This window comes from Scleropages formosus, chromosome 11 (genome assembly GCF_900964775.1).
Source record: "Scleropages formosus chromosome 11, fSclFor1.1, whole genome shotgun sequence".
NCBI lineage: Eukaryota > Metazoa > Chordata > Actinopteri > Osteoglossiformes > Osteoglossidae > Scleropages > Scleropages formosus.
In genome coordinates, this window is record NC_041816.1 from 26,424,210 (window position 1) to 26,446,716 (window position 22,507).

General features: G+C 44.4%; 2 protein-coding genes across 5 annotated transcripts; both read right to left on the bottom strand.

Annotated features, from left to right (window-relative positions):
- Positions 1-1,959: 1,959 nt before the first annotated feature.
- Positions 1,960-16,569, bottom strand: slc12a6 (solute carrier family 12 member 6). Of its 4 annotated transcripts, XM_018746001.2 has the most exons (27): positions 16,493-16,556; positions 14,394-14,408; positions 13,558-13,791; positions 12,101-12,192; positions 11,779-11,907; positions 11,511-11,657; positions 11,219-11,273; positions 10,322-10,452; positions 9,562-9,803; positions 9,138-9,406; positions 8,160-8,324; positions 7,645-7,743; positions 7,440-7,497; positions 7,122-7,296; positions 6,921-7,039; positions 6,716-6,814; positions 6,501-6,620; positions 6,096-6,200; positions 5,727-5,895; positions 5,406-5,601; positions 5,147-5,316; positions 4,878-5,009; positions 4,583-4,690; positions 4,208-4,276; positions 3,871-4,103; positions 3,645-3,778; positions 1,960-3,348 (listed from the first exon to the last, which is right to left on the bottom strand). In XM_018746001.2, the coding sequence occupies exons 3-27, from the start codon at positions 13,778-13,780 to the stop codon at positions 3,257-3,259; spliced, it is 3,531 nt and encodes a 1,176-aa protein (XP_018601517.1). In that variant the 5' UTR covers positions 13,781-13,791; positions 14,394-14,408; positions 16,493-16,556; the 3' UTR covers positions 1,960-3,256. The 4 variants fall into 4 exon arrangements, with proteins under 4 accessions (XP_018601517.1, XP_018601516.1, XP_018601519.1 ...); XM_018746000.2 differs by lacking the exon at positions 14,394-14,408 and having other exon boundaries at positions 16,493-16,569; XM_018746003.2 differs by lacking the exons at positions 14,394-14,408; positions 16,493-16,556 and having other exon boundaries at positions 3,871-4,091; positions 13,558-14,043.
- A 650-nt stretch (positions 16,570-17,219) lies between these two features.
- On the bottom strand, positions 17,220-19,003 carry nop10 (NOP10 ribonucleoprotein homolog (yeast)). Its single transcript, XM_018746005.2, has 2 exons — positions 18,719-19,003; positions 17,220-17,630 (listed from the first exon to the last, which is right to left on the bottom strand). Exons 1-2 carry the CDS (start codon positions 18,770-18,772, stop codon positions 17,490-17,492), a joined length of 195 nt encoding a protein of 64 aa, XP_018601521.1. The 5' UTR covers positions 18,773-19,003; the 3' UTR covers positions 17,220-17,489.
- Between the last annotated feature and the right edge of the window lie 3,504 nt (positions 19,004-22,507).

Below are 22,507 nucleotides of genomic sequence, written 5' to 3' on the forward strand. Positions count from 1 at the left end.
TTTCACCGACATCATACATTTGACCGCCGCGAGGTACAGCGCGTCACCGTGGCGTGACTGAGGCAACACGCGCCATTCCTCCTTGAGTCCTTCCCGTTTAAAACGTCGCCTTAAACATCCGCGACGATTTGCAGGGACACTCAAACAAAACGCTTCGTTTAAAACTGTTCAAATTTAAAACGTGTCATTTAAAACGGGCGCTGTTGTGTCCCTGACGTGCGCTAGATCGGCGGCTCGTGCCGGCCGCGAAACACCCGCGCGCGCGATCCCAGCGCCGCGGCGGTAAGCAGGTCGCGCGATCGCGAGGCAACCGACCAGATCTGTGAAACCGCTTCACATCAGCGCGCCATAACGCGCGCGCGTGCGTCTGTGTGACTCGTCTCTCTGTGGTTTCCTCAGATGTGACGCTGACAGGGAATTAAGGTTTGTAGTGTCCATTTTGGAGCCAGTAGCCGTATCCCTCCCGCTAGTACAGCTGTCGCGAGTTGGTTTGGCCCGGGTGGGTCCGACACACACACACGTCGTTAACCGTTTAGTATCCGACACGTGTGTACGACTCGCTCTCTGACAGATTTATGAGGTTAACACCGTTATAGCTGCCGGTATCTGTAAGAGAGTGAGTTCCGTTAGAACAAGGAAAACACAGCAGTGTTGAGACACACACGAGTGGAAAGAATTTCGCCTCGAGTCGTGTGGATGGGTGGCGCGTGGGCTGAAACATGAGGATTTCATGCGATGTAGTAGACGGGGACGACGAACAAAGAGCGAATACTAAACACACCCACAACCCGATGACATGTTTACCGAACACAAACTCAGCGCAAATTTTCACGTTCGACGTACTGAGAGATGAATAAAGTTTCGTGTTTGGTGTCATTCGGTGGTGGTGTCATTCATAACCTGCTGTGTCTAAACTCGCCTAAAGTTGGTCGCTGTGTGGTGCTGAGGCTCCACTTACACCCGTGGTCCGCACATCTCACAAACACACGTGTGACACGTCGTCGGTGTTTATTTTTTGCCATTTCCCCAGGAGCAGGATTATATTAAACAGGCCAGGATAAAAAAAAAATCAAGACGACTGAAACAACTGAAGCCACTTAATAAAGACGCCTACGCTACAGCTGAGAGCCTGGTGCCTCGATCGACGATGTCTGTGCAGCACGAACAGACAGAGAATAGCTACGCCGGGATACTCGCTGCAGTGCTGTATACTTTCAAATCGCTATGTAAGTGGGATATATTATTCTATCTAATATCGGCATGTTAAATGATGCCTAACCGTACGAAGAGATTTCCCCATTTTTTCCCCATTACCTCCATGCTGTGCCTGGAACACGTCCGATTCCTTTTCTTTGGTCGGGTCCTTTTACGATCAAAAAATCACAACATGGCACCGGCTTCCGGATTCCCTTCGATAAACGGAAGTGACGTAAAATCCCAGAATGCGTTTCATTTGATTTACAATGTTGAGTTCCGTTGACGTCAGACGGAACGCGTTCAAAACGGATCCGCGCTCCTGTAAAAGATCCATTGGCAGAGTCTACTGTGGGGATAGTTGTGGCGCCACTTGAAGCTCTTGAATTTTACTGGCCTTTTAAGTTCTGCTTTAAGTTGTCCCAAAATTGTAGCTGCAGGACTTTTACAAAATGTCTACATGTCACTGCTGAAATGTGCTGCAAAGCTGAACTGTGTAGTGGCATCTTGACCACATTTGCTACTTTACATTAGGGGTTACACACTAGTTTAAAATAGACCTAAACCATTGGAGTGATGCTGTTGGCAACAGTGTTGCTTTTTGTCAGCTAGTATCTTCATAAATACAAGTGTTTTCCAGACCTGTTTTTAAGGTGCTGATGTGCAAATGTGGATTTCAGACATAAGAAATTGCATAAAGCTTACATTTTGGACCTGAAGAAGCAGTGTCAATTTAGAAGCCTCAAACTAAAACAAAAGCAGTCCTTTTTCAAAATTGTGTTTATTGCCATTTCTTAAGCAGTCTTCTGAACAATAAAAAAGATAAAACATGGATTTTCTGTTTATGTACAACAAAAATATGCAGAGGAAAACATACCCCTGCACAGTGAAATCAAACTTACACTAGCAATTACAGGAATAAATCACATTGTGTTGACCCTTACAGCTTCTTGCAATTAAACCCACAGGGCACCATAAAATTCAATACAGATCAAATTTGAGTGACAATATAGTGTCTCCCCACCGCTGAAGTAGGTGAAAGGTACTCCTGGCAATTGGTCAGTGAGAATGTGGCACAAGGAGCACTATTGCAGATAACAGTTAGAACTTCACATGCATGGTTTCTCCTCTAGAAAGGCCAATGCAAGAAGTTCGCTGGCCTGAAATCAGGAATTTCTTTGTTCCATTTCTAAGTTTACTCCATGCAAGAGCCAGAAGAGTGAAAATAGCAGGAAGTTAAAGCACAGCCCAGAAACTGTCCCTTTGTGAACATAGCAAAGGAGCTAGTTGCAGCAGGAATGACTGACATAAACCCCCCCAGCAGACAAATCAAACATTAGTATGAAAATATTGTCCTCTTGGTAGGACACAGTTGTGAAACAAAAGGAACAGGGACACAGCAAAACTGCCAAAGTCCACACACACTTGCTCCCACTCACGCCTCAGTGGAACATGCAACAACGGTGACTTGGAACGCTAGCGTGAACCAGGCAGCAGTGCAGGAAAAGACCAGGATGGTACACATTGCATTTCCCCATTCCAGTGTTCTCCATTGTAGTTTAACAAACACTTTCCCTCACACAGACAAACCTCATCCTTACCATTGATACCCAGTTTCTACCAGCTACAGCACATTAACTACTTCTTGGCTCCAAGATTCATACAGAATGACCTGCTAAGTGAAGCTATTTTTCTATCCCCGCTCTGTATGGTCTTTTCACTGGTCCTTGACAACACACACACACACACACTCATGACTGGTCCCTGAACACACAGGCTTCATACAGACACACACATATATAAATACATGTTTATTTTTGGAACTGCATGGGCTCATTGTAGTTTTTAAATATACTGAAGGAAAGCAAAGACACTACAAAGATGCTCAAAGACTACCTTTGTAGAGCGACAGCCTTCCAGAAACACAGCCAATGACATGTCTTCTTATGTCACAGCAGATGAGATGTTTCCCTCTTGCCCCTTGTCTGAATGAAGGGCTGCACCCTAAAGGCTTCTGCCCTGCTAACAACTTCACATGACGATGCAATTCTTTGAGAAGCCATCAAGAATAGATGGTGATGACCTCACTTCCCCCCCCTCGAACCAAAAGGACTCGCTCAAGACCCTCGGTCAGCACCTCCAGGAACTCCATGTCTAAGAGAGCGTCAAAGAAAATGTAACGTAATGCATGTCCCTCTATTCCACTGTCACTGGTTCACAAAGCCCTTCACACACATTTTAAAAGAGGGAATGAAACTAACAGGTTTTATGTCGCTTTGCGGAAAAGCATCTGGCTAAATCAATAATGTTTTTACAGATGACTCTACGTTAATGGTTGGGTTCCAGTAGTTTCAGCTACATCGTGTCAGTGTTTCATCGCTAAACTTCCCCTTGAACAAGCACACCAGTCGCTGCATTTGTAAAGAACAAGACAGCAGAATGAAGGATACAGTTCTCATCGCCTTCTGGGTTCTTTGGTGGTCCCGGCATGTTCAGCAGTACCAGTCGAGCATCGTGAGATTTGTTCACGATGACTTCATTAAGCTTGACTGCTGTGTGCATGCGCCGCACGTTGGAATGGTCCCTGCAACGGCCACAACCATGGTACTGCATCTCAACTGCAGGAAAGCCCATCTCGCTATGGCTGCAAGCAGAGCTGATAACAGTGCAACTCACGGTCTGATGCTCAGCATGTCCCGGAACCCTTCAGGAGTATTGCTGCCAGACTGGGCGCGAACTTGTAACGCCTTCTCCTTAGTCCAAGTCATATGTACGCGGCGATGCTCTGAAGATCCTCCGCTCCCGATTCTCTCCATTCCAGCATCGGTGTCGTCATCATCATCAGAACCGATGCTGGTCAGACGCAGCATGGAGTTTCTGTCCTTTACCAGCTGAGCCTGAGAGCGAGACTAATAATAACACCACTAGTCCTTCTGTCCTTCTCTCCCTCCCTCCCATTGAACACAACAGGCTTTCTCTTGCTCGGCCTCTCCCTTTCTCCCTCTAGGTGTACCTGGCTCCCTCTGCTGCTGAAATGGTTGTTGTTCACTCCCACTGCTCTGAATTCTGGACACATTAGTACCTATGAAACATAAACTGAATCATGACACTCCACATCAGAAGACATACAAGCTAGAGGTCTGGTAAGGCGTTATCACTACAAGAGATTCCTTAAAGGGACAACGAAGCCTGCAGGACACTACAACTACACTAGCTCATCTATTAGACTCCAATATACAGCTGCGCACTAGTTTTCACTGCCCTCCTCCCAACTTACGTCATCAAAGCTCCAACGAACTCGCTACGGACAGACAAACCGGGAACCCGAGTGAAACCAGAGCTCAACATAGTGTTCACACAAATCCCACCCACGTGCAAAGTCACTCACCTCTTTCTCTCTATCGGACTTGGAGAGCCTCATCTGCTGGAGCATCTGTGATCTCTGCTCCATCATGAGCGTGCGCTCGTAAGTGTAGGCACTGATATCGCTGTCATGCTATGAATCCATACAAATATGGCACCAACAGAAAGGTCCATTGAGAAGAAGTTGCATAGGGAGGAAAAGTGGTGGGAAAATTCAAGGTCAGGAAGTGATAATGTAACATGTAAATGCAGTAAGAATTACATGTGCTGCTGTAATAACACCAAAATCAGGAACAAAGCAGAGCTGAGGAAAAACTTACCATCTCCACAACCTCCACTTCAGCATCAATACGCAGATGGTACAGAAAAGTGGCCAGATCTTTCTTCATCTGGATGGAATTGTCTTCCATCTGGGCGACTGTGAAGATCCGCATGCCACACTTCTTCCACACCTAGGGAACCAGAGCAGTAGGTATGCTCTCATACACTGAGACACACACACACACACACACACACACACACACACACACACACACACACACACACACACACAGAGGCCTACAGGCAACAAGTTAATTCACATGCTGACCTTATGTTGCCGAAGGAGGAAGGGGAGCAGCATGAGCATTCCTCCATCATGGACAATCCACCAGACATCAATGGTGCCATCAGTGCAAGGCTCGCTGTTCGTTGGAAACAGGGAGATATTCTTGGGCACCAGCAGCGCCAGATGAGCTGTTGTGGTTACACGTACCGTGTCTACCGCAGAGACAGGGTACACCGTTACTTGCAGATCCTAACAGGCATGTAACACTTCCACACTGTCCTCCCCCTTCTTCCTCACTCACTGATGAAGGTCTTCCAGGATTGTGGGTCTTCACTCTGCCGCCACGCGTGTGGCCAGCCCATCACCACAGTGTTGGGGCGCATACCGCCAAGACCACTGGACTGGATCATGTGATTGATGCCCTCTCGTGGTTTCTGGGCCACGATGCATTGGTAGAAGCCTTTAACGCGCTCCTTCTCCATCAGATGCTTAAGTGTCTGGGGTAGAAAGGGAATGAGATGCAGGGGGCTGGTAGACCAGCTGACAGATTTAGCACATACAACTGAGTGTGTATCTGCGAAACGCCATGTGTGCAGTCTTTGTGCACAGAAAAAGAGGACACCTGCTCAGCTGCCATCGCGTCTCCATAACTGTGGAGAAAGTTTCCAGGGATGACAGTGCCCACGATGGTGAGGCCTTTCCCAGCTTTCAGCTGAGAGGCAAAGGTGAGAAGACGTGGCGACTTTACATGAGCATCTTCATCTAGCTTCAGCAGCACCAGCAACTGGGGCCTGCAAGGGGCACCACGGGGGGAACGGGCATAAAGAGAAGTAAGGTACAGGTAGGGCAGCACAGAGGATTCAGAGGACTGCAATATGCAGTACAGAGGATTCAACTTTTGGGCTGTAGTGCAGAGTTGTGCTCAGTGTTTCTGAAATGATTGATAAGTGTGAGAGCATAAAAATGGGTACGTTAGAACACGTATGCACACCTCCAGTTCTTGGTGTGTGGGGGTCCCTCTTCCAGTCTCAGGAGGGCGTATCGAGCTGCACTGAGAGACAAACCTCTGATCCCATCCCCCCATTCCTTCTCTGCCCTGTAAGACAGATACATAATAACTCTTAAACAAGTCACTGCACACACACGCCTATAAATTCAACCCAGACTTTTGTGCAAAAAACACACAATTCATACATGGCCAAACAGTATTCGCAGTTACAAAAAATAAATAGGTATTTAGCTTACAAAGTTATGGAATAAATAAATATGAATAAATATATTGTAAATTAATTCTCAATTTCAGGAAATATCTGGGGGGGGATTACTATCAGAAAAAATTACAATAAAAAGTCGGACACACAAAGTCAGACTCTAAACCGTCTCCATGGTGACCTACCCATGATACTCAATGTACTTGTAGATCATGCCAGCAATCACCATGGCAACAATAGCGTAGTACCACGACGATATGAACATCAGGGCAAGGCATATCGTCATGCCCAAAAAGGAGAGTGTCCTGCAGAAAGAAAACATTTAGAGTTATCACTTATGTGTGTAGTAAGAACACTAGCAGTGTGATGATTTGTGTCAGAGAGTACTGTATGTCAGTACCAGTGGTAGTACGAGAAGCGAGGTCTCCAGTTGGGTGTCCTCAGCAGTGTTTGTACAGCACAGGCCAGGTTCACAAACAGATAACACATTAGGAAGAACCTAGAGAGAGAGTGAGGGGGCGAGGAGAAGTAGGTGTTACACACGCACACACACACAAAAAAACAAACACACACAAATGCATCAGCATACAATCCTAAACACTCACATGGACAGAATTGGGGCCACAAGGTCCAGCGACGCAATAAGGATCCCCAGCTCAGCAATTAGAGCCGTCAAAAGTAGAGCCCAGGTAGGTTCGCCATTAGCCTTTCCGTGGCCAAACACCTGGTAGACAGCAGTGTGTTGGAATAGTGTACACACATACACACTTTCAGATGATCCTTTCAGAAGTGGACTTGTGCCTCACCCTCAGAAAAGGAATGATGTTGTCCTTAGCGATGGCCTGCAGCAGGCGAGGTGCACCAGTGAGTGACTGAAGGCCAGCGCCACAAGTTGAAAAGAAGGAGCCAATGACAATAACCCAAGGGGAGGGCCAGGAGAGGGTGCCCACCACCAAGTTTCCCTGAACTGAATCCCCAAACCTGCAAGGACATTAATTTCTAAATCACAATTACATCCAGTCACTCCCGATAACAAAAAGTAAAACATGGGCAAAAAATGCACTAAGTACATGATTACATTATATGCCAATATAAATATATACATATGACAAGAATGTACTGACTTGTCTCTGAGGACGACCCCTTCGATGCAGGCTCCAAACAGAACCACATTGCTTAGGTCTGACTCCAGGGTTAAGGATCACAATCAAATAACTCAACAACAATACAATTACACAGAGAAAATTGCCTCAGGTCTGGAAGCAGGGGTGACAAAGGAGGACACGGGACAACAGACAGCATGAGGAAATGTGCACAAGACAAGGATACAGACAAGGGATGTGGTGAGGATGGCCAGTATGGTACCGACAGGGATGGAGCGCTGGGCGTCCTTCAGGTCCCCGGACCTATTGGATCCGGCCATAATTCCTGCAAGACACAGAGATGAAGCGAAGGAGAGTGCTGGGGTGTTACTGCAGTTCTCCTGTTTAAAGGAGTGCTCTGACTCTGCTAGCACAGGGCTCACTTACTTTGAAATCTGACATAAGCAAGAACTTCATTACACTGTAGGTCAAACAGTTTCAACCAGGAAAAATGTTTGAATTCAACTGTAATACCGTAAAACAGTGTTGACAAAAAGAATTGAAATGAATAAAAGTTCATTAATGCATGTGTAACTTTTGTTGATATTGATTCAAAGCTTTATTTATCCTGGGTGAATGTAAACATCCCAGACAACACTAAGAAAATACAACCAGGCTACAAACAGAAATGCTGCCTACAATCAGGGTAAAACAAAAGTACTTTCTTGCTACAGGATAAAACGGGGAAGGAGAAGGGGGTACCTGTGACAGAAGGAAAGAATATGCCAACCAACAGCGTAAAGGATGTGGTTATATCAGCAAAGACGTAGAGATGCCGACTGGACGGCGAGTGAGGAATGTTGGGGGACGGGAGGGACTGCTTCTCAATCACCTCCCCTTTGCTGAGATAAGAACTCCATAGGTTTTCTGAAACAATGCAAGGAGAAGAGGGGAATGGGTGGAGATTTTTGCTTTTAAACACATGCTGAGTTATCAGTAACATACACGGGGTACTTCACACCTAGGGTTTTCCCAAGAGTTCAGACTCTGCATTTCCACAAACCTAAAATCCCTTCGTGTCAAACATATTCCCTTACTCAGCAAATAAAGATGTCGAAATGCATCTCTCAAGTGCTGTGTGTGTGTGTTCAAAGCTCAGCTACTTGCTTTGGGCCAATGTGGAAATGAAACTTGCAGCTCTTATATTCATGTGACTTGCTGCCTTTCTGAAAGGATTTCATCTCAAACATTAAAATGTCCCTCCCAGACAGGACAGGAAAAATGTAATCCACACTACCTTACATTTATTCATGTAGCTGATGCTTCTCTCCAAAATGACTTACATTGTAAGTAGCTTAACAATGTTTTACCCATTTATACAGCTGAGAATTTTACTGGAGCCATTTTAACGCAAGTACCTTGCTCAAGGGTACTACAGCTGGATGGTCCAAAGGCAGCAACTCTAACAACTATGCTACCAGGGACCTATAAGGGACTTACAATGTTAAGCTACTTTAAAAAAAATTCAAGGGCAAACACACCAATTTAAAAGTGTTGAGTACAAGTCTAAGCAGTTTACTATAATAATTTGTAGTAAATTTTGAGAAAAGAAAATCTGAGGTACCAGAAACAGTATATTTTAAAAGAACTAGGAAATGAGTACTATTCAAACACTATAAAGATCTCCATCGTGGCATCCTTTCCGCACCCTTCCTCGTATGACTGCCGTGCCTGGGGTACCTGTGATAATGCCACTGGACAGGCCCGGGATGCCAGGAATCTGGGTCACGTTGCTTTGATCAAAGTACTCATCGCAGGAGGCATTAGGTTCCGGCCCCTGGCAGAAGTGGGTCCAAAGTTTGGTCGTCACCTCTGTAGGCTCTGGGGACGCTGCATTCGCTGTCACGTTGGCCTCCTCATTTGCCGGCATCACCACCGTCACCATTTTAGCACAGTGTCCGTCACCAAGCGCATGCGTCGGCAAAGTGCGGTTTCCCAGCATGCACACTCTGGGAGGGCCGGTGGATCGAACACCAGCGGGAGACATGGGAGTAAATCCATATTTTCATGTCAACAACATAAGTTCCAAATAAATGTATCTGTCAGTCAACTTTCATTGTATTAAAATCTAGATAATGATGTTCAAAGTGTTCATCTGACTCACGGGAAGGTGGGTGGACTGAAGGCGGAAACCAGAGCACCAGTGTAGATGGACAAAATGGACACGATAACGCAGGCCAGGAAGATGGACGCCAGCTTGTTGACATACTTGACACCCACAAAGACGAGGGTGGACATAAGTAGAAGGAAGATGGATCCATACACGCGCATATTATTTAGCATGGCCGCCCCATCTCCATCCTCGTTATTTGAGCGAAATATTGCTGCTTCCGGTACGATGTACATCTGGTGGGAGTGGGGCACGGAAAGGGGGGAAAAAAAAGGAAGGGAAGGAAAGCAAGTAAAAACAGGAATACAGGGAGATGGAAGAACAGAAAGCTATTAGTTTTTGTGTCATTGGTAGTCACCCATGACTGACATTCACTGTTCACTGGTGATGTGTTGCACTTTATTATGTATGGAAGAAAATGGGTCTTTCACAAAGTGAGGGAGAAAGCGTGCTATGGGTGTAAAGTGTGGGCATTGGGGGGGGGGGGGGGGGGTGCAGACAGAGGCTAAAAGACACAGAGGATGGACTTGTAGCAGAAGTTAGAACAGCACCAATTAGAGGGGATCAGGGGGTCATTGATGCATGACAAGGAGTCAGTAAGAAAAAAAACAGTACACTAATAACTTCACGGTATGTGAAATGTCTGAGGACAGAGTGCAGGAGCTGAATTCTAACACCAGTGACATCAGTCAGGTGGCAAACATGATTGTGATGATCATGATGATGATGGTGATGCAGGCAAAGGCTCTCCCACCAGAAGGATCTCGATGGCGCCCAGGATGTACATGGCCGAGGCGAAGGTGGTGCCCAGGTAGAAGCACAGCCCCACCGCCCCCCCAAATTCTGGGCCCAAGGAGCGAGAGATCATGAAGTAGGACCCCCCCGCTGGACAGACAGAAAGGTTGGGGGAGAAACAGAAGGGACACAGGAAACACAGAAGAGAAAACCACAGCAAGGGAGGATCACAAACAACAAAAGATGATAGAGAAGGATTTAGCGATGAAGGGTCAGAAGTGGTACAAGAGGGTTCAGGGGAGGAGAGTTAAAAAAAAAAAAAAAAAAAAAAAATGGCCGTTAGTGTCATTACATGAGACATTGAAAGAAAGAAAGACCAAACAGTCAGCTGATGGCAGTGTTTATGTAGCCTGAGCAGCCTCTCACTATAGTGCTGCATCTCCACGCAGTAATACACCTGTTGTGCAGCATCCGCAGGTAGTTAAGCTGCATTCATGTCACTGCGGTTGGTAGTATGTATTGCTGCAGCCCCTACACACAGTAACAGTACTGGTGCTGACAGAGATATAATTGTGTTGAAAAGTGACACACTACATTAGTCAATATACAGAAACAAAAAAATACAAAGAGAAACAGAATGCTCTTTATAGTATACTCTAGTGTTGATATGTACACGAACTCATGGTGGTAGAAGTGAACAACTCAGCTGTTTCTTTTTTTTTTTTTTTTTTTTTTTTAAAAAAAAACAAACACCAGCTAAAAAAATGCAATGTTCCAGGCAGGATTTTTAATCTGCTGGTACGTGACCATGCAGAAAAGGGAGAGATACGGTGATGGAAAGGGTCCATGCACACCGACATGCCAGCTAGCATAGTTTGTACTCCGAGAACAAAACGTAAAATAGAAAAATACACACCAGGTACCACGCCGTTGGTAGCTATTGCACTCATTGAGATGGCTGTCAACATGGTCTGAAAAGTAGAAGGGCATTTCTGTCATGTGGCAAAATGATTGATGACTTTAAGAATACTGAATGTTCCTGCGCATTGGAATGAGAAGAAAAACTTCAATCTACATAAAAATGCAAGAGGTGCATGTCCGTACCAGAGTGTGACTAATAACACAGGGAGTTCAGGATGATGGTGTGTGAACATATCCATTTCTACACCTTATGACTGTGCAAACACTTGTAAGGACAGAATACTTACACAGCAGCAGCAGATGAAGACAATGCAGAGCGCTTGCAGTACCCCTGCCGTTCCCACTACCCAGGTGAGCCGCAGGAACAATATCACCCCGAAAATATTCTGCAGACACGGCAGGTAGACGCCCATGAAGGTGCCCATCTGAGGAGACTAAGGGAGACGAAGGGCATCAGAGCGACCGGGGGCAGTTAGGGACATGAACACAATTCATTGTGGGAAAGCTGAACTGGGAAGTTGTAAAAAAGGGTGCAGAACATGACAGATCAACAACCTTGCTGGCCTTTCTCTTCTCGCCAATGCTCTCAGCCTCTTCATGCTCTTTAGCCCCTTGCGTCAAGTTGGTGTAGTTGGCCAAGCGACTGAGCAGCAAGGACACTTTAGGCCGAGTGTCCATCTCCTCCTGGGAAAAGGAGCAAGAGACAGCTAGAAGAGCACCCTCGCAGAAACTGGAACAAGGTTAACGAGTCCAGGGTTCAGTGAGATGGGGCTAGTACAGTAAAGATACCACAGAAGCAGTATTGCGTTGTGTATGCTGAATCAATATTTACTGCAGAACACTAGCGAGTGCCAAACAGTAACGATACCGCACTGACCTCAAACAAAGCCAAGTTCCGGTCATAGAAGTCATCATCGTCCACACCGTGAGTATTATTGATGTAGACACCGGATAGTTTTCCATGGCCGTCTGTGGAGAGGGAGTCAGTGTAGATTGTTCATTGATCATTCTTATTTTATGGATATTCATTTACAATTATATTATCAGAAGGTATCACTTAAGTTCTGAGTAGTGTATACTGTTTGCCAGTTCTATAGTTTTTATTGATTTACACGACTGCATACTTCTCTCATGTTGCAAGGATATACATTTTCACATGCTACATAATGGCCAGACCAACAAAGTAACACTGACATGTGCTGGGCTGCACAGGGCAATATATAGTCAAATATTATTCTGGACTTCCTTAGCAGAAAGTGTTATCTGAAATAACCTTCATAGTTCCTGAGTTAGTTTGCTGTCAGAGCAAATGTGTATTTACTGAAGTACTTACAGCACTTCTGAAGGTTACACCAGTGGTGCCACCCAAGCAAGTTTTTTGTCATGATGACACTTCCTCAACCACCACTGCACAGACTATTGTACTGGAAACCGCTGAAATTTACACTGAATAAAAAATTGCATTTGCCTGCATATGTCAGAAAAAAATATCTTCTTTTTACCAAATCATTTCAGGCTCTGGAGTCACACCCTTTAGGTACTCAGCACATTAGCCAGATCACAGCCAGGCCACCTGTCAGGGTTAGCCAAATCATGATGGAGCTGCTCACTAGAGTTCTCCACAGTACAGTCTGAATTTCCACTTCATGGTGGCACCTTAAACTTCCTGCTCTTCCTGCAGAACCACAGTCAGCATTTAAGCTCCATGACCTACACTGCATCACAAAGTGCCGCACTCAACAGCCACACACCAATACCCTCACAAGTTCCAAAAAGCACAGAAATGCAGAAGTTACACTGCAGTGATGCTACAAATAGCCCAGTATGCCTCCCACTGCTTTCATTAACCCTAACATTCCTTGACACAGTTGTATGTAACACAATCCTTTACTAATGTGCTACACAGAACACTACACCTTTGTTACCTTCCCTGTATGCGTTTCTCATCCTGGTATTCCAACACCTACTTGTCAAAATATTTTCAGCAGAGCTTAGCTACAGCAGGCCTTTTTAGGATTTTTTACAAAAGTTCTGCCTTTCACTTGCTCCAGTATCCTGTTACTGTGTCTGGGTCACTTTTCCAGGTATTTACTGACGCAGCATTACATGGGAACCTACAGTCAGCATCCCTAGTACAACATTACATGAATCAGTTAGGTCCACAGGATGTGCTGGTGTGTGAGATACTGCTCAAATAGGTATTAAACAGCTATAAGTTAAATAAATTTAAAAATTTGTTGCTTTCCTGCAGCAAAACCAAGAGGAATCACTGAGCCCCACATTCTATTATTGTGGCCTTAACTTCTTTAACTGATTCTCAGGTGTCACTCTCACCTTGCTCGACATTACTGCGGTCTGGTGTATCAGCTCCTGTGGTCCCAGCGGAGGTGGTGAGGGCGCCGCTTGCCTCGCTTGGAGGCTCGCTGCGATTCACGCTCTCCCGGGAACCGAAACGCACGCGGCCGCTCGATCTGGAACTGATGTCCGGCGACGTGTCCGACAGGCCAGGGACGTCCTCTGCTTTGGTTGGCGTCACGGTGAACCGCACCGATGCCATTGTTCACGCCTCTGTGTGTGTGTTTGGAGTATTTGGCTTTGCAGTTATTCTCAGGCTAATGTGAAGATGCCTGCAGACAGATCGCTACACAAGGACTTATGTTTCCCCATTTTTGCTGAATAAACTGAAAATACTTTCTACTTCTAAGAGTCTGAGCTCTGTTTTTGGATGAGATTTTATTATTTTAAGCTGCAGTTCCTTTGATTCGGTTTAAATGAGACTGCAGCTGGGAGAAAAAAAATTCCAAAAAGTGTAACAAATGTGTTTTACACTTAAAACATTTGTCTTCTGTGCTTTACTTTTCTAATGTATCGTTTGCCAATATCCAGTGTATTATAGTTGGGCTAGTGATGTCACTTGTGTAACATATTATATTGATCAATTTAAGAAGACAAGACAGAATAAATCAATAGTAAAACACAACCAACTGAATGAGTAAGCTCCTTCTTAACAGTATGCTTAATATCAAATCAGTGGCACTAATGTAAGGAGTACAGCAGTATTTACTTATGATCTAATCTGGCAAATTAAAACTACAGAAAAATTGAAATGTCCTCTATGAGGGAATATCAACAACAAACAATTCTATGGATTAAAGTATCTGCACAATCACCGATTATTCAGGATACTATGTTTATGCATATGTGAATGTTAGGGATGGGAGAGAAAATGGGATAAAAAAAAGAACATTAATGGAACTTATTCCAAAATCCTAATTATAACCATGCCAAACTCATTACACTAATCACAAAATTACAAAAGAATGATGACTTTATTTAAATGTACAAAACAGCACAATTCCTGGCTTCCCCTTGTAGGACCACATACTAAATGTCTTACATTGGTTATCAGTCACAATCAGGGATATATTGACAGATATAGGGGACAACAACAAAAAATATTAGAAATAGTGCTCAGAGGACAAACAAGAGCACAAAAGCCTTGCTTGAATACAGCAAGAGACATATTCCACCCTTCTTTATTAACTCTATGGTCAGAATAAATGCAGCATTACTTTTAATATATATTTAATAAGGGGTGGGTCTGGGATGCCAGATCTCGCCATTGAGCCTTCTGGAGGTGTCGTGGGCTCAATTCCATGAAACATCAAAGAAGGAAGGTGCCCATTTGACAACCCCAGGGAAGTGCTTGCAGAGGCTCCCAGTGAGGAGGGTAATACCTGTCCATGATTTTTAGGTGAAGGGAGATAATCTGAGGATGGGCTGGTAGCATATAGGGTTTGAGGAGGGATGGAGTAGTGATGGCATGGTTGTGTTGGGTCCAGCCCCCTTAATTTTAGCACAAGGGTTTGAACATTGTTCCGTGTATTACTGCATGACTCAAAGACTCCACTATTACTATTATTGCTCAGCTAACACTTCTATCCAAAATGACTGACACGTGACAATGTGTGCATATAGACAAACACACACCCATATACAGCAGAACTGTAGAATTACTGCAGTCAGTTTGGGATAAGTGCCTTTCTGAAGGCTACTACATTATGAGGGTGGTTTGAACCTTCAGGTTACAAATACATCCTTAACTACGTGCTGCAGACATCAGACCACTAACAGTGCTGGTGACCCGTGAGCTAAAGCTGTGCAGCGTCTGCATGCCAGCTTATTATTATTATTATTCCTCTTCCTTATCTCATTTGTCCAAGGTGACTTTCAATGTTAGGTACACAGATAGGATAGGGTTATGCCCATACAGCAGCAGGGTCTTGATACTGGATCTATGCAGGGGAAGTACCGTGCTCAGCGGTACCACGGCAGGAGGCGGGATTAGAACCCAGGACCCTCACTGGCAATGATGTCACAGCTGTATCAACTACAACATGAGTCGCTGTCGCTGGCCGTGGTGGTAACCAGGGCAGCATAGCGGTGCTGCGCTGCATGTGGCTCTGCAACAGCCCGAGATACACCTGCAGTAATTTTAAGTAAATCGAAGTAAAACGAGGTGAAGCCGCCTGCGTTTACGGGACACACGTCACCGACAAACCGAGAGGCTGAGCGGTTCACACTCGCGGTGTCGGAGAACACACAGGTGGAAAGACTCAGCCTGGAGGCAGGAGGAGGAAAGAAAGAAAGCGGGCGAAGCTGCGGATCATCATGATGATCGACATGTTGATCATGTTCGGCTCGTACGGCGAGACCGACAAGCTAACGGCTAACAGCTAGTACTAGTAGTCCTTCACACAGCGGAGTGTCAGGAGGACGCCGGGGTGTGCGAGCGAGAAGTGTCGCAGCGTCCCACACACACCAGCCATTAACCCAATTAGCGGGGCTGTGTATCCGAGCTCGGCCGGCCGGCCCGCTCCGTCCCCTACAGCCCATCTCCGTCATTGTTATAACGGCGGAAAGCGACCAAACACGTCGACACGCGTTACTAGACGCGCGCACAAAGGCAAAGCTGTGCGCTCGTGCACTGCAGTTCACTTGTTGGGCGCCAAAAGCGCGTGGAACCGCCTTCCAAACCGGTATTTAATTATTCTTCGCCATACAATAATATTAACTATACTTATTATACGAAGAAATATACTGTGTACCTGACCCAAACCGCCGGTTCTGTGTTTGAACAGTTTCATAGTCTACTCACTCTCATGATTATAATCATGACTATGACAACTCTCGCGCACAGGTTAAGCCGTCACACATGTGACATGGTTACAGTAAACAACTATGTAGAAATGTCAAAATGTATATTTACCCAGTGACTTGAGTCAGCGCCACATTCGCCTCGTTTCTGCCGTTTTTGTGAAACTGCAGTGAATTGTATCACATCCACCTTTTCGCAGCCACAGTTAGCCTGACGTGCACTTTGCGCGAGAAGGACGCTGCGTGCGCGCCCCCGCGGAGCCTACCGTTCAGTATTTCCCCGCCTCTCCCTCGTGTTCGGTGAGGCACATGCGCACTGAGCGCAACTCACCCTGGTCAATGTAGTGCACGGCCCTCCATTTTTCAACGACCCCCCCATTTCATCCACAAGAAGTGTTTTAGTAAGAACTTGGGATTCGCAATGATTGTTGTAGTTCATGTTAGATTTACTTTTTCTATTCAAATTTTTGATGCTTGATTGTCCAAACTGACTTACTTTAGCCACTTATACAGCAGAGTAATTTAGGTCAAGAACCTTGCTCAGGAGCATTACAGCAAAGGGCTGATTACAACCTGGATACTTTGTGCGCAAGACAGCAACTTTAACCACTATGCCACCTACTGACCCTTCTTGATTCACAGCAAGAAAGAGGCCAAATCCATTATTTCAACAGTCTTTATGATAAGACTCCAGAGCAATTCTGTGAATATAAACATCTGCAGCAAATTTCAAGCCACTCTTCACAATTTTCCATTCAAACAAGTACTACAGAGTTGGTACATGAGCAGTAAAACCATCATCCATCACAAAGTCAGTAAATAAAGCACTTGGGGGTTTTTTTCCCCCCCGTAAGTTAGCAGAACACACATCTTTATTTTAACAAACACATTTCAAAGTTACTTTTAACATGTGGCATAACTGAAGAACAGTAAAAACAAAATCAGTTCTAGGCCGTCGCATGATCTCTCTTTTTCCGTTTCTCAGAATGACGAAAGGTATTTTTCGGGGTCAGGGGTCAAATGGCGCCAAAGGTGTCAAGGCAGCATTACGGAAGAGACGAAAGGCCGAAGGATGAGGGCTCCACCGGCGTTTTGAGCGACAGCAGACATTACAGCACTGGCCTGGGCTGCTGGGTGAGGAGCAGTCCAAAGCGCTTCTTCACCGTCACTCTGTGCCTGGAGAACTTGTCATCTGGGGAAAAGCGGGCCGGATGAGCTGAGCTGGTGGGCTGACCTGAGGGGTCAAATTTCTGCAAAGAGTTTTAAAACATTGGTTAAGAGTTTTCTCATGCAGCCATAAGGAATGCCAATGATACCAGCATTTTCATATACTACTTACACTAAGTGCATATTATTGTCATGACATTTCCACACTTGTCTGTATTACTATTAGAATGGTATTTGAATTTTTTAACTGTCATGGTGGTCATGAAAACATACCACCTGAAAAGGTCACCTGGTTCACATGTGTGGATGCATTTACATTTAAAGGCAAACATTTCAAGCGGACAGGGTAAGCTTAACAGCCCACTGTGTGTGTGAGAGTGTATTATGTTCTCCTGTAGTGAATTAATGTACAATATTTACTGTAGTCCATCTAACACTGTAAATCACTTTGGATAAAGGTGATACCAGAGAGACCATTGGGAGAGTCAGGGCTTTACCTATAGGCTATGGGACTGGATACAAAAGTAAACTTTTTTTAAATTTTTTTTTTTTTTTTTTTGCATTTATTCATTTATCTGACACTTCTCCCTCAAAGTGACTGGCAATATTAAGGTACTTGTTATTTACCCATTTACAGCTAGGTAATTTTTTACTGGAGTAATTCAAGGTAAGTACCTTGCTCAAGCAAGGGTACAGCCAGAGGTAAGAATCGAACCTGCGATCTGGGTCCAAAGCAGCATCTTTAACCACTTGTTACCGGCTGTGATATGAATTCCCCCCCCCCCCATGTGACCCAGCCCAGGACACAAAATGAAAATTATCATGAGCTCTGTGAACGTATGGATTTCAACTGATCATTCCTGTAAAGCAGTAACATCCAACACAAACAGTCAATCCCTCTAAATATGAATTTATACAGTGCCAGTTGTATAAAACATTCATAATAAGTAACTTTGTGGCCTTTTACGACAACGCAAACTGAACTGTCGCGAGGAATCAATCGCCCAGGCAGAGTCAGACAGCGTATGAATTTCATACTTTTAACACCAATGCCATGGACGGCTACACGCAGCAAATTGAAATTAAAACAAGTATTTCTCAACGGGAAAACTGTTTATCATCATAGCGAGCAACTGCACACAAAATAAAGACATTTTTCGGAATCTTTTACCTTAAGAGTGTACACCCTCTCCCCGTTCTCGTTCAGGTAAAACTGCAGAAACATGATGATGGCGGCCAACCAACGTCTCAGATATATTCGAGGATTCCAAGAACTGACTTCAGACACACAGCCGTGCCTGAATGTATAAATTTTTTTTTGTAAAAAGTCTTATAAACCCCCAAAGCGGTGAATCTGACTGATAAAACACACAAATCCGCCGAGATGTTTCACGTGCACAACGCGTGTCCTGGAATCGCCGCCTGCGCAAACTGCTCACTGCACTTCCGCCACGCAAGAACGCTCGCGCGCTGCATGCTGGGAAATGGAGTTCACCGCTTCCGTTCCCATGGATTCCAGCCGCTTGCGGTCCTTTTTGTTCAAACCCAGTAACGTCAAAACTCATAACTGTCATGATACACTGTTTCGCCAATTTACACATACACTCCATTTATTGAGAATTATAATTGTGGAGGTCGAAATAAGCTATAATCAGGTTTACATTTTAAATGAAACCAAATAACTGTAAGATTGAATACAATTTTCAAGAAAGTAGCTACATAATACGACACTAGGAATTAAAACAAGTTCAAATACAATAAAAATACTATTGTCAAATGTGAATGAAAATACGAGAGTAAATCTAAAAGATTTTTTTAAATCATCCTGTCCCCTGTAGCGTCTTTTGCGGATACTTTTATACATTTTAAAGGCCACGTTTATTATTATTTTAAATATACAACATATTAAATGGTTATTGAATAATTGTATAATTACCACCATTTCATAATTTAAATTTTACTGTGTACAGAGTGATGAGTGTATATTAAATGTGTTGCTCCTCTTCTCCACAATCAACAGAGAAAGTCAGTTCAGGAGGCAGCAGGTGGCGCAGTGGTTTGAGCTTCTGGCTTTTAACTCGAGGACGAGCATTTCAATACCCACTACTGCTGCAGTAGCCTTGAATTTGACAGCTAATTACCTTCATTATTTATTAACTGATTAAATATTGCAATAAGTAGCTCAATATTCTGTATTAAAAAAAAAAAAACTTTATACTGTAAGACATGCAGGACAAAAGCTTCAGCTGAAGAAAAAAAAAAAAACCACAACATTCTAAATTGATGAACACAGTTGGGATGAGAAGTTTGTAAATCCAACCCCTCGGTGTCCCGTGATCTATTCATGGGATAAGTTCGAAAAAAAAACCTCAGGTAAACAATAATAAACTACAAATTTGTTGTAGGACTTATTTCACATTTTGTGTTCCACAACCCATCCTGGAAGCACAGAGCACAAGGGAGGGAACATTGTGGGTGGTGGCTTTTCATTCTGTATTTTTTTTAACTGAAGTAACGTGCATCATTCATCAGCATCTGCGTACATCTGTGCAAACAGCTTTTATAAATGAAAAACATGCTGTAGGACATTTTAATAACTTTTTTTACATCAGAATGAAAACTGAATATGGAAGGAAACCAGAGCACCCAGGGTGAACATGCAAAGTTCACACAGACTGAGCTGGATTCGAAGCTACTGTGGCCTGAGTTGAAGGAAGGTGGTTCCACACTCCTCTTCTGTTTGGGTGTTCTTTACTGCCTGCTATAGGCTGGACATGGAAATGCAGGTGACATTTACTCTAACAAAAATGTTTGAGCACATACAAGTGAATAAAATACAATTAAAACAAAGTGTATATATAAAAATCCATCTCATGTGTCTGTAACATGGGGGCACGTGTAAACGTATTGTACATGTAATAAAGTCACACTCTGTTGCAGCAGGATGGAGGACTCATGTTCTAGGCCCTGTCTGAAGCTATCCTCATGATGGACTTGATATTTCCCATATTAGTAATGAAGTCTGAATCTTCTCAGCTGTCATCCTCTCCAGACACTGGAACCCATGCACTTTCCCACAGAGCATCAGGACACCATTTTCAGTACAGCCTCCCCCAAAGCTCTCCTAGGCCCATTCCAATGATGCATCTTCCATACCGCAACCAGAATTAGAACCCCTCCTGCAAGTTAGAGGCAATATAGACACAACTCTAGGAGACTTTCCAATAGCTGAGGGTTGGGAGGGGGGCACATCCCATAATTGCCTTTCCCCTGCAGAACAGACATGTCAAGTAAACTACAATATAGCACATACATGTCTTTGAATGATGCATTTCAGCCATATCCCACCCATCCAGCTACTACGCTGCACTAAGCTGGTATCATGTCCCTTTGGGACTCAAAGTCAGAAACTAGTTCCAGAATGGGCTACCAGCACATGTTCCAAATCACTGCCCAGAAATGCTGAAAAAGGATACACTTTCTCCACATAATTTACATTTTCAAGAAGACTTAACCAACAGCATGAACACCACTTATTTCTTGAGCATGTGGGTGGTGTTGCAGTCATATCTGCAAATGGTTCTCAACAGGTGAAGACTGAGCTCTTTCACAGACAGTCTGTTTAGTTTTACAGACTGTTTCCAGGCAGTGGTTTGGTTGTATTATACATATGAGGTTTCTTGCACAAACCCCATTTAAACATAGAACATTGAAACCTCATGCAGGTAAGATTCTCAGTCACCCAGATGTTCCCCAAACAATTCCAACACATAACTTGAACAATGCAAACAAGGAGAAACACCACTGCCAGCCTGGCTTTACAGTATAGTTAGATTACAATTTTCTTTCAACATATCAGGAAATCTGCGAACTCTGTTCTACTCTGATGGTCTGATCTCCATAAACAAGATCAGTAAATTCTGGAGTATTTTATTCATGCAGGATTCAATGCAAGTCAGGTACTCACCATCCTGTATAGGAACATGTAAAATCTTTTTGTATACAAATGTAGTGGCCCAACCAGGAAACCCTGGTAAAATGTGGGGCAGAGAAACACACTCCATCTCTAGGGTAGAGTCACTAACTGTGGAACCCTGGGATTCAACTGGCAGACCCCAGGATAGCTTAGAAAGCAGCCCTACTCTTTAGCCTCAGCTCTCTAGACACAGGCTTTATGTTTAATAAATCTGCTGCTGCAACCTGCTGTTACTTGCAGATTGGAAGAGTCCCAGTTAGAATCACCTGCATCATCCTCTGAAACTATTATTCATCCTACCATGTTGAAGGACACTACTGCTGTATAGATGTACGACAGTATGGCTAGAGTAGTCAGGAAGGAGAGCTGATGGGGTGGGTGGAACCAGGCAGCATTGGCACCTATCTGAACTTCCCTGCGCTGATGCACAGAGCTCCTGCTTCAACTTCCTAAAGTTGAAGACATGCGGAGGTGACTCTTCCCTTCCAATATTTGCTCTGGTTTAAGCCAGTTCCTGCACATCAGTTCCACACAGTACATCCCCTCTCATGACTTAGCCCACAGCCCACATTCATTATGCTCAAGAAAGGTACGAGTTCAGAAAGTCAGGACTGGGATACGCTTGCATTTTACTGTTCAACTAGAAACACTTTCCATCTCCCACCCTAAAGTCTAATATGAACAGCTCAAGGTTTAGGTTTGAATAAAATAACCATAAGAACTTCTGCCACTATACATGCCATGTCTTGCTCTACCATACCCAGAGGATATAACACAAAAACACCTACGGGACAAGATCAACACCAACACTACGGAGGAGGCCTACTAGTCACTGCAGAAGTTGGGACCCAGCATCTATCAGAGAGGCTAAGCTCCCCTTTTGACTGGACCACATTTATTGTCTAACCATCTTGAGACCCCCAGCAACATTGGGTGCTGAGACCCCCAGATGGATATAGAAGGAAAAGAGTAACTGATGGGAGC

Bases quoted from the DNA above. Each gene is read 5' to 3' on its own strand.
- nop10 (XM_018746005.2), bottom strand. From the start codon at position 18,772: ATGTTTCTGCAGTTTTACCTGAACGAGAACGGGGAGAGGGTGTACACT. The intron at 17,631-18,718 runs GTAAAAGATTCC...AACTCTTTGCAG, and splicing joins AGAGGGTGTACACTCTTAAG to AAATTTGACCCCTCAGGTCA.
- slc12a6 (XM_018746000.2), bottom strand. From the start codon at position 13,780: ATGGCATCGGTGCGGTTCACCGTGACGCCAACCAAAGCAGAGGACGTC. The intron at 7,297-7,439 runs GTCAGTACATTC...ATGTCCTTGCAG, and splicing joins GGGGTCGTCCTCAGAGACAA to GTTTGGGGATTCAGTTCAGG. The intron at 6,201-6,500 runs GTAGGTCACCAT...TCTGTCTTACAG, and splicing joins AAGTACATTGAGTATCATGG to GGCAGAGAAGGAATGGGGGG.